Below are 14,450 nucleotides of genomic sequence, written 5' to 3'. Positions count from 1 at the left end.
TAGTGAGAGATCTAGCTTGTGATCCAGTCTGAGAGGAACATGGGCCCTCTTTGGAGGGGGCAGCCAACACTATAATATGCAGAGGCCCTTTGCAATCACAGATGGAAATCTTGCCTCTGCTGCTTCCCTCTGGCTAAGCTTTGGCAAGACTATAGGTCAGATGAAGAGCAGGAAAGCAGAAGTCAGGGAGTCAGCTGACAGCTACTGTTTCTCTGTGGGCTCTTCTAGGGACATTGAGGGGAAGGAGAGGAATAAGTTCCTGAAATGGTTTATTTTTTAATTCCCCAAAGAAACCTGAAGGTAGAACCTTCTGGAGCATCACTGTGGCAATAGACAACTGTTCTGAGGGGGCCTCACCTAGGTATGAATTATTCATCAAGGTATTATGCCCTTCTATATTAAGGTTCTGCTCTGGCAGGTACATTCACACGCCACAGTGTACAATGTACTGTTGCACTAGGCTTGCAGCCTAGTGCAGAAAAACTACAAAGTTTTTCAATAAAATGTATACCAGGTTTGAATACTGTTAACAAACATGACGTAAAAACAAAAGGAAAAATAATGTAGAAAAAGAGATAGGATGGCAGAATTAAAGGTCAGATCCATCTGGCCCTCCTGGGCCCAGCAATCAGATGTAGACATTAATTCTGGGTAAGACAGTCGTGGCCTGCTGTGTCTCAGAGCCCAGGAAGTCAGTAGGAGGGGCTTGGCCTAGGACTCCCCTCGTTTCCTCTGTGCCTGACTTCTCCATTGTTAGGTATCTGGGCTTTAGGACTGGAGAGCTGTGTTCATCTGGCTGAGATTCTCAACTCTGGTTGATAAGAATCACCTTTTTATTAAGAAACTTTTAAAAGATACTGATGTCTGGGCCCTACCTCACACTAGTGAAAGTGGGATCTCTGGAGATGGAATCAAGATACTGGTATTTTTAAAAATGTGATTCTTACTGCAGCCAGGGCTGAGAACTACTGGCACTATAATCTCGACCGTATTCCAAAGCTGAGAAAACTGTCTTACCAGGACTAGAGTCTAGAATCAGGTGTGCTTCTCACCACCCTGAACCCAGATGCAGAGGTAGCTAACTCCAAACCCAAGAAACGAGAAAAGACACTCATCTGAAGCTGACTGTGCACTCTGTCAGAAGGAGGCCTCTGAGGGAAGCACCTGGGGGGGGGGGGGGGGCCCTGGGCAGCTACAGAAGAAGGTGGAGTGGGTGGAGAACCTTTTAAGGAGTCAGAGTGAACATCTGAGGAGCAGTCCTCAAAAGATTCTAGAGTAGAAGAGCTCAGTGTTCTGTTTTGTTTTGTTTCATTTTTTATAGTGAGCCACATTTCCAGAAATCCAGTGTGGTAATGCAGCAGTTTTGTTTTTTTTTTTTAAACAATGGATAACTATTGTATGGTCTTTATTGTAGTTGTATAAACTCTCAGGTTGGTCATACCCACCATGGAGGAGGGCTACTTTCCCCAGATCTCACTCCAATTGTGCCTGAACATCTGGATTCCAGTATAGGCCTCCCTAGTAGAAGAGCTGATGAATCTGGGTCTGAGTTCCACCATGCACCCAGAAGACCTGCAAATTTCTGAAAAATGATTGCAGATGGAGATAAACATTCTGGCTCTGACCCTGGTACTGAAAGCCATGGAAAGAGGGAGGGAAAAGGCAGAGAAATTCTCAACTGTACCATGGGAAAGTGTTGTACAACAGTTGAAGAAAGTCTGGTTGCTGGAGTTCCTGGCTTTGGAGGGCCCCAGCCCTCCTTATGAGAGAAGTGCCCAGCATGAGGCAGCATCTTTGTTCACAACTGCCCAGCATGAAGCAGGTTGTGTAGTAGGTAAGGGTCCGGGTTCTGGAGGCAGATAGACCTGGGTTTGATGAATATTTTCTGGGCTGAGTGTGGTCAAATGTATAAAATATAGATTTCTAATCTTAAGAGTTAAGAGTGGGCTCTGGAGTTGCATAACTTCAAATTCTGCTATTAATTTTTCTGTGCTGTCCTGTGAAAATGTCTAATTTCTCTAAGTCTCAGTTTTCTCATCTGTAAAACAGGGAGATAATATCGGTATTTAATTGATTCTAAGACACATTCCCCCCCCACATACTAACATCTCTATATGTGTCTTAAAATTGCCATTGGCCAGACACACACTCCAAACACTTACTTACTACTTTAACTTCTCAGTAAGGATAAAATAATATTTCTAAGTGATAGAAAGCACTATGTCACGTTTAATTGGCAGTGCTTTTCTTTCTTGGTGGTACATAAAGTAATGGTGTATCTCATAACTGATAGCATCTTAGATTCAATGACATACAGTAACAGTACCTGCTTCATGGTGGTGGGTGAAGATGAAATGGGATAAGGCAGAAAAGGAGGTAGCATAGTGCTTGGGGAAAAATAGATATGAAGTGGTCCAGAAGAGGGGACAGAGAGGAATTGGCACCATCAGCCTTGGACAAAAGGAGTGGAAAGGAGGTCCAGGGAAGATTTACACACCAAGGAAAGACAGATTGAAATCAAGGTAAGTCATCAAGGGCATCCCAGGCCCTAGGTTGAAATGGGGGTGTGGGGAGGGGTGGCGGGTAAAGATCTGATGGCTATCCCCAGAAAGAAAGGACGACCATGTGTCTTCCCCTTTCGGAGTGGGAGTCTATACCCATATTTCTCATTGAACTCCCCCTGCCTCTACTAGTTGGGCTACTAGTTGTCCTCTGTGGGGCCTGCTTCTGTAGTTGCTTTAGTTTACCTCAGTTTGATGTCTTCCTGTCCAGAAGACCTCTATTTAATCTTGGTTTAATCTTTGTTCTTTACCTTCTCACAGGCCCTGTTGATAATTTTTAAGGTACCAGCATGCCTCAAGTTATTATGTCAATAATATCTACTACAATTCAAAATGAAAAACTTGAGAAAAATATATGATTCATTGTGCTCTTATTTAGTTTGGGTGCTGCCCTATTATTGAGGTACCTAAGTCTTTGCTCCTAAACTAACTGGCCCTTGCTGTCTAGGCCTAATTAGGTTCAGTTTTTCTTAACTGTGGTTACTTTTTAGAAGTTCTTTTCTTACTCTTTGTGCTTACACTGCACAGCCTCCTTCAGTCTCTAAACCTCAACTACTGTGTATTCTGACAACTCACAAATCTAGAATCTTAATCCAAGACTAGGATAATCATAGCCTATATAATAGGTCTTCTGGGGGTGTGTACTTGAATCATCTCTGGCTCTGGAAATGTTGCTGAAACATCGTGAAGGAAGAAGAAGATGGATATGCTCTTGGTCTGTTCCATTGTTATGTAGCCAGGCTTTGAAGAAGATCTCCATGCTGACAACATCATTGTCTATAGTCTGAAGGTCAATGTCAGTTCCCAGGATAGAACTCTCTGCAGAAGAAAGGGAATTAGTGGGTAAAGTGTTTAATTCTTTAATTGTAAACTTTGAAAAATGTAAAACTTTAAATGTACCCATCTTTTGACCCGCCAATTCTATCCCCTGGATATCTAACTTAGAGACATTCTTAGATAGTACACATGGACACATATGCAAAGATATTCAGTACAGCATTGTTGTAATAACAAATAATCAAAACCTGAAGCAGGAAGCAATTCAAATACCCATCAATAGGGGAATGTTTAAATAAATTATGGCACACTCAACCTTTGGAGAATTACACAGCTGTTAACAAAGTAAAGTTAAATGCACTGGCAAGGAAAGCTGAGAGATAGTACGTAAATAAAGTTGTAGAACAGATGTATAGTATGAACCATTTACATAAAAATAAAGTAAAAAAAAATAAAAATGAAACCCTTGGCCTAAGTACATATATATGTATGTAAATGCATTTTACAAAGGTTTGGAAGGCTACCATCAAACTGTTAATGGTGGGAAGGAGTGGAAACAGGGCAGAGTTCTAAAATACATTTCCTTTTTATTATTCATACTTCTGTTTAAATTTTGTTGTATTTAGGGTGCCTGGGTGGCTCAGTTGGTTAAGCGACTGCCTTCGGCTCAAGTCATGATCCTGGAGTCCTGGGTTCGAGTCCCGCATTGGGCTCCCTGCTCAGCAGTGAGTCTGCTTCTCCCTCTGACCCTCCCCTCTCTCATGCTCTATCTCATTCTCTCTCTCAAATAAATAAATAAAATCTTTAAAAAAATTTTGTTGTATTTAAAAAACACTCTGGAATACAAAAACAGCCAAAAAAATAATACAGCAATGCAAGTTAAATACTTAGTTAACAAGGGGGAGCTTCAGCTTCTTCAGCTATTTATTTATTTTAAAAGATTTTATTTATTTATTTATTTGAGAGAGATCAAGAGAGCACAAGCAGGGGGAGTGGCAAAGGGAGAGGGAGAAGCAGGCTCCCCGCTAAGCAGGGAGTCCAACGACGACCTGGGGCTTGATCCCAGGACCCTGGGATCATGACCTGAGCTGAAGGCAGATGCTTAACCAACTGAGCCACCCAGGTACCGCTTCTTCAGCTCTTATTTCACGGTAAAAATGTATTTAATTATTACTTTTGCTATAAAAAGCGTAAAGGAAAAAATTGGTGCACTCCCAGGCTTCACCTCAGATACAGATGATACAAATTTGTCACTGGCATGCTGTAACTCACAAGTGTAATTAGCAGCCAGGAAGATAGAAATGGTCTAGTGGAGTGTGCTTTGATTCCATATCTGAGTGAATGGAACTGGGTATGTGGGGAGATGAGGCTTTGCTGGTCTACTTCCTGTTTTAGGCAACACTCACTCAGGCACTGGGGTCTGGGTCTGCAGGTAAAGGTTATCAGCAAAAGCCAAATGTAAGGTAGTAGAAGAAGCAGAGAGAGAGGAAATGAGGCAAGAGCTGGAAAGAAACAGAAGAGGAACCTGATTTTTTTTGCCTTACCATGAAGGACTCTCTGAAATACTTTTACAAAGAGCCTAAGAAAATTGATGAATTAACTTCTGTGTATGACTCACAGACCCCAGGGAGAAGACTGGTTTATTTCTAGAACGACATTCCTGAGGACGAAGTGGCAGAGGTACCAGACTCTCCAAACGGAACAAAGGGCTTCAGTCCAGCGTGTTGGTACCCACACAGGGAGTTGTGGTGAGACTCAGATGACTTCATGTTATACTTAATGACTTATTCTGTAGCTGAAAAGGGGCTCCAAATGCATTTCTCTTTGACCAGTATGATTAAAACTCTGCCATCTTCCATGAACAGTTCTGAGGATTCATTAACCAAGTATTTCATTCATTCTATCAAGCAGTAATTTTTTACTGTGTACTATATAGAATATGAAATATTGTACAGGGTACAAAGATTATATGATACTCTTTTCTCTTACGGAGTTTGTAAAGCTACATTATTCTTGACCATTCCTCCTCAAACTGTCATCTGACACATTATGTTTTAGGTACTACAGTGATAAATATGAAGTCACTGCCCAAGAAATGTTCCTCGTGAGTAAAGAGAAAGTATCTTTTTAATAACGTGAATTTTATTTTGTCACAGGCAAAACATGAAGTAACTTAATTTTACTGAGCCTGAGGCCTGGACTTCAATTTGAGTAACAAGTACGGAAAGAACTGAACCCAAAACTTCAGTGAGACAAAATCAGTATTAAAGCATGAGAAGGCAGATACAAAACGAAAGAAATGGAATTGAGCGAAGGATCTCCAAAAGTGGAGAGCATAATATGGTTTAGATTTCAAACAACAGATTTTGCAGAAGAGAAATGTTTCTTTTCTTTTCCCCAGGGAAAGGGTGGAAGATTAGAAACTCCTACCATGGCAGTATAAGACCACAGCAAGTTCTCTCCCACCAAAAACCTGGAAATAGAAAAATAGGACTTCCTTAGATAGTTAAACTACAGTATCAACACAGAGTAGTGAGGCCAGTGAAAAACAGTTACCTTAAGAAAAGAGAATGGTTTACAGACCAGAGCAAGATTTGGCTACAGCCTATGGATGAGACTGGCTTATCCAAAGAATGAATGTGTCCATTAGAAGGGGAGAGGGTTGGCCAGAAATGGAGCACAGAGAAGGGGAGCAACAGAAGAATGCCCAGGCAGTGCCCACCAAAGTGTGGCTCAGAGGAGAGGGCATGCTGGCTCAGTGACATGTCCTGATGGCAGGATGTGTTTGTCAAGTCTCTGCTGTTCTTGATGTTATGGTGGCTATGGTTCTCTGTCTAAGATATTCTGACTTATACTTTGGTCTTGAGCTTGGTAAGGTGAGTCTATCTCTGAGACACTACTGACAAAATCAACTTTCTGATCCTGCAAAGCTGAAGAACCAAGCCTGAAACATGGTGCCTTTATGAAGGAAAATACCAGTGTTCCCTGCAGATACCCCATCAATGTTCCCGAAATTTTTTCCAACTTCTTAACCTACAGGTTCTTGGGAGAGCCACAGAGCTTCTTCCTTTGCAGAAGTTCTCATGTAATCTCCATAGAGGCTCCATGCTTCAGATTTAAGTCCACAGTTTTGCAGGCTCAGAAGGGAGTCAGCAGCTTCTGAGGGATAGTCACATTGGCCAAGCTAAAGACTAATGTGGAAACCAGAACAGACTAGAGGGAGAACTTTTTTTTTTTTTTAATCCATTTTCTCTGTCACTGGTTCAGGCATTCTTTTCCTTAGGTCTGGATCAGAGCAGTAAGCATCTTAATTGTCCTATCACTTCCATTCCTTCCCCTCCACTATTTCTTATGTACTACTACCAGTTAATTTTTCTAAAACATGGTTTCATCAGTTCCCTCCTTTGCTAAAGAGCACATACTGCCTTCCTTGGTCATTTTCTTTATTTCCCTCACTCACCCTGTACCACTTGGTTCTACTCATTATTCCTCAAATATCCCACTCTTCCCTTCTGTGATGGCTCATAAGGTTCCTCCCCACCCTCTGCTATTGAGATCCTATATGCCCATTCATTCCCCATTCCCTAGCTCGGTAGCTAGCTTAGAGCTGAAGCTTAGCAAATGCCTGTTGAGTTCAACATTTGCTCCCCCTCCTCAGCTCTCATTATTTTTCCTGTAACTCTTCTGCTTCAACTAAATTAGTCTCTTTGCCACACGACTTCCTTCCTTCCTTAGCACTTTTATTACTGTCAATCCATGGCTCGCTCCTCCCCCAAAACTCAACTCCAAACTGACTCTGTCCTGGAAGTTATGCTTAATTATATCCTCCCTTATTTGGGTTTAATCATCAACTCCTGGGTATCTGTGGGCTTCATTTGGGCAATACTAATTACTCTTGCTAATCTGTTTCTTCAGAAGGGTTTTCTTCTCTTTCTGTGAGTTTATGAAAAGTGGCGGGATGTGATGGGAAGAGCAGGGTTATATGACTTTGGACAAAGTGGGGATGGTACAACCTATTTCATAGTTATATGAGGCATAAGAAGTGAGATGATTATCTATGAATGGCATGCCTAGGTCCAACAAATGGCATTTTTCCCCTTTTTCTCTCATCAACAAAATGATTTGCTCTTACAGGATAAGAATGTGCTTTCCTTTTTTTTAAAACTTTCCTCCCCATCATTTCCCTTGGTGACTGTTTTCTCCCCACCACTGACATATGTAAGAACACTAAAGGCAGAGAATTGTGTTCCTCACAAATACAATGAGATGTGCTAAACTGGGCACCTGGGTGGCTCAGTTGATTAAGTGTCTGCCCCCTGCTCAGGTCATGATCCCAGGGTCCTGGGATCCAGTTCTGCATCGGGCTCCCTGCTCCGCAGGGAGTCGGCTTTGCCCTCTGCCCCTCCCCCCCTTGTGCTCTCTTTCCCTCCCTTTCTCTCAAAAATAAATAAATAAAATCTTAAAAAAATAGGCAATGTGCTAAATCTGAGGAATGGGGAAGAGACTTGTCACTTCTCAGATGTTGAAGAGCAGCTCCCACTTTGACTGGCGAGCAGGGCACCAGGCACTGAATGAGCCGGTCCCACTGACAGTATGAAACAGGAAGGTTACCAGAGTGAGTGGGGCTCTTAAGTGTTTGGGTGGTGAGGACAAGAAAGGACTGGTTCACTGAAGCCAGGCTGCAATCAGCATTCACATTCAGTGTTTGGACTTGCCCTGCCCTCCTGTGGCCACAAGTTGTGACACCTTTTACTGAGCTCTTGCGGAAGGGCCACAATAATAGGAAAAACTAACAGAGCCAAATGATTGAAAATAAGGTAATGCCTAAAGCAGTCCTTCTCAGAATTCAACCCTAAAATAAGGTTGCAAAATGGAAATGTGTTTAAGATAGAATGTACCACTTTATTTAAAATTTTTTTTTTACATTTTATTTATTTGAGAGAGAGAGAATGAGAGACAGAGAGCATGAGAGGGAAGAGGGTCAGAGGGAGAAGCAGACTCCCCGCTGAGCAGGGAGCCCGATGTGGGACTCGATCCCGGGACTCCAGGATCATGACCTGAGCCGAAGGCAGTCGCTCAACCAACTGAGCCACCCAGGCGCCCTAGAATGTACCACTTTAATACACAGACACAGAATATCTAAAGTAGAGACCTAGGAAAATGGTGCTCCAGCTCAGTCCTGTAGATCCTCCCTCGTCCTACAAAGGCCCTGACCTATAGGCGAGACCTGTTCCTTTCCAAATGGCCCTCATATGGCCTGTCCTTGAGCAGGATGGGCTTTAGGGGTTCTGGGAACCTCCTGAAATTGTATATAATTCCATCTGTACGTGTATAGGTATATTCTAATAGGGTGGAGGAGGGGGACAGGTCCTGAGCTTTTATCAGATTCTTGAGAGTGCTGTGACTCCAAAAAAAGGTCAAGAGCCACTGCAAAAACTATGGAATTGTGATATCTTAGCCTCCCTAGGCCAGTTTGCAATCAGTGCTGTCTAGCTCCTGAATATAGGAGTAGTACAGAATGTTAATAACTAGGATAAGTAATCAGAGTGGACAAAGTTTGCTCAGGAACAACTGTGCAGAGTCATTTAACCACTGTCTTTAAATCAACAGTGGCATGAGGATAATCTCCAATAGCTCACAATGTTGGGGGCAGCCTGGCTTGTCTTTCTGAGCTCATGTCCCTCATTTATGGAGGTGATGCTTGGACCCTGGAAAAAAGGAGAAGCTCCTTGAAAGGAGGTAGCAGGGTAGTGATGATTATAGTGATGCAGACTCTCTAGAGAGGTGAGTGCAGGACTGACCAAGTGGTGACCATCTTCCTAGGGTTCCAATCTACAAGAGAGCAAAACATCACTAGAACTGTAATGAGAATAAAGAGACTTTATTTCCCAGAACTCTTCTCAGGGAGAGTAGAGATGTCATTCATTCATTCATCTTTTCATTCAGTTCATTTGTCATTCAAATAATTACTTATTTAGTGCCTTCTATGATCCAGGCACTGATTGTGTCAACAATGAAAGAGATAAATTCTCTGCTTTTGTGGCTTACATTCTATTGGGAGAACAAACAATAAACAAACAATAAACAAACAATGGGAACAAAAACAATTACAGAAAATGATAGGTACTATGAAGAAAAATAAAGCAAGATAAGGTTATGGCGTGCGCATGGGTGTGTGTGTGTGTGTGTGCGTGCGTGCGTGTGTGTGTGTGTGTGTGTGACATTTTTCTCTTCAGGAAAGTTTACGATCCAAGTTGTAAGAAAATACATTTTATTTATGGGCCTTAAGAGCTCTATTTTCATTTTACAAAAAAAAAATGCAACCCACATGCAAAAGAGGTTGGTCCCTACTGACTGAGATATACCATCGTCTAAACATAGTTTGACTTGGAAAACACTAGACTTATAAGGTATTTAAAGAGTCCTCTTTTTCTGCACAAACATGTTTATATATTCTATAAACAAAGAAGCATTTATTCTAAATTGCAATGCAAATCTGAAAAGCTGACTGGGAGAAAGTGTCTTCATAGGCAGTGCAGTGAGGGAGAACAGGGAAATGGGCTATTTAGGAGGTCTGAATGAAGAGGAAGTGGGGCTAGGAAGGCATTACATCTATTGGTGTGGCCCCAAGAACTAGCCCAAGGAGCTTTGTTTGCCTCTGTAATGTCCAAGGGAGCCAAGGTCAAGATTTACTCTGAGGTGAAAACAAAAGTAGGAGGAACCAAGAAAGAATATAATACTTACTGGGGAGCTAGGAGGAAGAAGGAATAGTTTTAAAAAGACACAGAAACCCAAGGAAGTCCTAACATATGTCTAGGCAGACTATGTGACAGCTTTGTGATTCTACATATGTGTATGCATTTTTGTATTGTTGGGGGTGTATCTTCAAGGTATTGGATTTCTAGAAGTGGGAGTGGTAAGTAAATGGACATGTCCCCAAACCAAATAATCTAATTAAAAAGTGGGTAGAAGACATGAATAGACAGTTTTCCAAAGAAGACTTATAGATGGTCAACAGACACATGGAAAATGCTCAACATCACCGATCATCAGGGAAATGCAAATCAAAACTACAATGAGAGATCACCTCACACCTATCAGAATGGCTTAAATCAACAATACAGGAAACAATAGGTGCTGGTGAGGATGTGGGGAAAGGCGAACCCTCTTGCACTGTTGGTGGGAATGCAAACTAGGGCAGCCACTCTGGAAAACAGTATGGAGGTTCCTCAAAAAGTTAAAAATAGAACTACTCTATGATTCAGCAATTGCACTACTAATTATTTACCCAAGGAATACAAAAATACTAATTCAAAGGGATACATGCACTCCAATATTTATAGCAGCATTATCTACAATTGCCAAACTATGGAAACTGCCCAAGTGTCCAGAGACTGATGAATAGATTAAGAAGATGTGATATATATATATAATTGAATATTACTCAGCCATAAAAAAGAAATCTTGCCATTTGCAATGAAATCTTGCCATTTACCATTGGATGGACCTAGAGAGTAAGATTAAATAAAAAAATAAATGTTCAATAAATGAATCAACAAAAACAAAACAAAACAAAAAGTAAACGCACATGTCATTTTGTTAGGTATTGCCAAATATCCCTCAAAAAGGGTTGTGCCACTGTGCATTCTATCAGCAAGGCAAATGTGTTCTCATACTTTTTAACTTTTGCAAATATAATAGGTGGTAAGTAGTATGTCGGTGCAGTCTTAATTTTCATTTCTATAATTATGAGTGAGGTTAAGCATATTTTCTATATGTTTAAGGGCCATTTAAAAATATCTTTTGAATTATCCACTCATGTCTTTTGTCCATTTTTCTGTAGGGTTTTTGGTCTTTTTCCCCTAAGTTTTTGAGTGTTCTTCTTATATTAGAGATATCAGCCCTTCCTCTCCATGTCCCCACCCCCCACCCAAGATATAAATTACAAATACTTTCTCCAATTTTCTCAGTTGTCTTTTGACTTTATTTAGGGTACCTTTTGCCATGCAATATTTTTGTTTTGCTATATTTTTATTTTTATGCAGTTAAATAAATTATTGCACATGGATTTTTGAGTCATAAGTAGAGAAACTTTCCCTATTCTAAGATTATAAAGGTGTTCACCAATGTTTTCTTTTACTACTCTTTAAATATTATTCTTTACATTTAGATCCCTGGTACACTTGGAATACTTTCTAGATGGTAACCAGTTGCCTGGCACCACTTCTGGAACAAGTCCATCTTTGCTCTTGTAATTGGAGAGGCCACATTTATCTTGTACTAAATTTATACCTGTACTCATGTCTATTTCTGTCCCCAGTTAGTCCTTGTGTTGGGCTAACTAGGGCTCCAGTGCTAGGGATATGATGGGGCTGATCTCAGATGGGCAAGTGGCCAGACTGTCCAAGGTTGGGTGGGAATAACACAGGGCATCCGCCAAGTGAAGGAGGGGTATATGCATCTGTAATTGTTAGGGGATGAGAAGGAGAAAGGAGGAGGGGGGCGCCTGGGTGGCTCAGTCGCTTAAGCAACTGCCTTCAGCTCAGGTCATGATCCTGGAGTCCCGGGATCGAGTCCCGGGATCGAGTCCCGGAATCGAGTCCCACATTGGGCTCCCTGCTCAGCGGGGAGTCTGCTTCTCCCTCTGACCCTCCCCCGTCTCACTGCGCTCTCTCATTCTCTCTCTCTTTCAAATAAATAAATAAATAAATCTTTAAAAAAAAAAAAAAGAAAGGAGGAGGAGAGTAGAGTTGGGATTTAGTCAGAAGAACTTTTAAGTCATAGTCTTGTAAAGACAGAGAGAAATGATGGAGCACTTGAGTTTACTAAAGTGAATAGAGTATAGAAAAGGAAGTAAAAAGAAAATCAAACTGATCAACAATGAAGAGGGCCTTCCAGTCTGGTTGAGTTCTAATTTCCTTATAAATAATAGCTATAAACTCTAGATAATATAGTTAAAAAAATAAACCAACTATCTGAGGACAACTATCTGAGGACTGTGGAGACTGAACAAAGGTAGATTTCAGAGAGGAACTGAAACTTGGGAACAAGTGACCAGCAAGGAATGAGTTCCCCCGAGGGTGGCCTCAGTTGTAACAGTGTGAACTTAGCATAGCAGCTTAAACTTCAATAGAAAGGCTTCCCTCTTTCACCCGCCTTACCAGAGGGAAGGAGCCAGAGGCAAAGAGAACCTCCAGAAAGTGGGGAAGAAATCCAAGAAAGGAGGGAGCCTGAGAACCCTAAATTATGTGTTTAAAACTCAGCCCATGCCCCTTGCTGACCCTTGCACCACACATGTATGGGACAAACTAAAAGCAGCTCATAGTTGAGGCTTAACGAATGCAACTGAGATCTGAGTCCCTGACTACTACAGGCCATGACAGATTGCAGTTTGCGTCTAACAAAGTTAGCTGTCTACCAAAACAAACACTTTTCAGTGTTTCAGGGTAATATACTAGGTTCCGGAGTCCCTATAACAACATTCACAAAATACAACCCAAATGTTTTGGCATACAGAGTCAGAAAATGTGACCCAGTCTCAAAGGAAAATACAATCAACAAATGCAAACACCAAGATAATAAAGGTATCAGACTTATCAGACAAAGATTTTAAAGCAGCATAATTATATAACTATACATATAATTATGCTCAATGAGGAGTAGAAAATATGTTCATAATGAATGACCATATAGGAAATAAGAGGGAAATAAAAAATATAAAAAAGAATAATATGGACATTTTAGAACTGAAAAATACAGTATCTGAACAAGAAAATTCACTGCATGGGCTTGGGAATGAGAGCTGAGAGGCAGTAATCTTGAAGATAGGTCAATGAAGATAATTTAATTTAAAAAAGAGAAAAAACATTTTGAGCAAATAAAACCAACCACAGAGGCTTGGAAAACTGTAAAAACAATTTTAAAGGTTTAACATGTGGGTAATTAGATTCCCAAAAAAAGAGACAAAGGGGAATGAGATGGAAAAAATATCTGAGGAGATGATGGCAGGAAATTTCCCAAATTGAATCAAGGATATAAATTTATAGGTTGTGATATTATGGCTTATAATAAGAAATATATATTTGGTCTTTGTCCTGTTTCTGGCAGAGCTCCTAAAACCTTTGGGATTTCCGAAGTAAGAGAGCAATAAAGATATCTTTAGTCATGTTAATGACGCGACTTTTGGAAAGCACCTAAGGATGGGGTCAGTTGCCAGAGGAGTTAGTCCTGTGATTAGAGGGTTGGAACTTTCAGTTCCACACCGTGACCTCTGGGGAGGAGAAAGGGACCCTGAAGTTGAATCACTTGTCAATGGCCAATGATTTAATCAACTGTGCCTATGTAATGAATTCCCCATGAAAACCCCTGAAAGGACATGGTTCAAAGAGCTTGTGGGTTGATGGACATGTAGAGATTTGGGGAGAGTGGTGTTCTGGGAGAGGGCCTGAAAGCTCCGATCCTCTGTCCTCACACTTTGCCCTGTGCATTTCTTTTACTGGGCTGTTCCAGAATTACCTCCTCCTATAATAAAATGGTAACCTAGTAAGTAAAATGTTTCTCTGAGTTCTGTGAGCTGCTCTGACAAATTAAATAAATCCAAGGAGGGGGGTCACTGGAATTTCTGACCTATAGCTGATCAGTCAGAAGCATAGGTGACAACCTGGACTTGTGATTGGTATCTGGTACGTGTGTGCGTGTGTGTGCGCGTGTGTAAGATTTTTCTGTGGGACTGAGCCCTTAATTTGTGGATCTGATGCTATCTCTGGATAGTGCTGGAACTGAGTTAAGTTGTAGGACACCCAGCTGGTATAGAATTGCTTGTGGGAAAGTGCCCCCACACATCGAAATTGGGTACAGTATGGTTATAGATTCAAGAAGCTCAGTGAACCCTAAATAAGAAATCTGTGCCTAGTCACATCATTATAAAGCTGCTGAAGAACAAACATAAAGAGAAAATTCTTGAAAGCTGCCAGATAAATAAATGATCCTTTACATACAGGGGAAAGTGATTCAAGGACTGTGATATTTAATTAGAAACCATGGAAGGCCAGAAGATAGTGGAACAACATATTTAACATGCTGAAAGAAAAAAAAATATTCTGTCAACACATA

General features: G+C 41.1%; 1 protein-coding gene across 5 annotated transcripts in view; it reads right to left on the bottom strand.

Annotated features, from left to right (window-relative positions):
• LOXL3 (lysyl oxidase like 3) overlaps nucleotides 1-14,450 on the bottom strand; it is a 93,399-nt gene that overhangs the window by 40,933 nt on the left and 38,016 nt on the right. For all 5 annotated transcript variants that reach the window (XM_073897487.1, XM_073897488.1, XM_025868327.2 and 2 more), the window contains exon 5: nucleotides 3,207-3,380. In XM_073897487.1, coding sequence (XP_073753588.1) covers nucleotides 3,207-3,380 — 174 coding nt within the window. The remainder of the gene's footprint in view (nucleotides 1-3,206; nucleotides 3,381-14,450) is intronic.

The sequence above is a fragment of the Callorhinus ursinus genome, unplaced genomic scaffold (genome assembly GCF_003265705.2).
Source record: "Callorhinus ursinus isolate GAN/ISIS: 27379988/994484 unplaced genomic scaffold, GSC_fseal_2.0 scaffold10, whole genome shotgun sequence".
Taxonomy (NCBI): domain Eukaryota; kingdom Metazoa; phylum Chordata; class Mammalia; order Carnivora; family Otariidae; genus Callorhinus; species Callorhinus ursinus.
The sequence above is the reverse complement of the archived record's forward strand: the minus strand, read 5'-3'. Positions and strand labels throughout refer to the sequence as shown.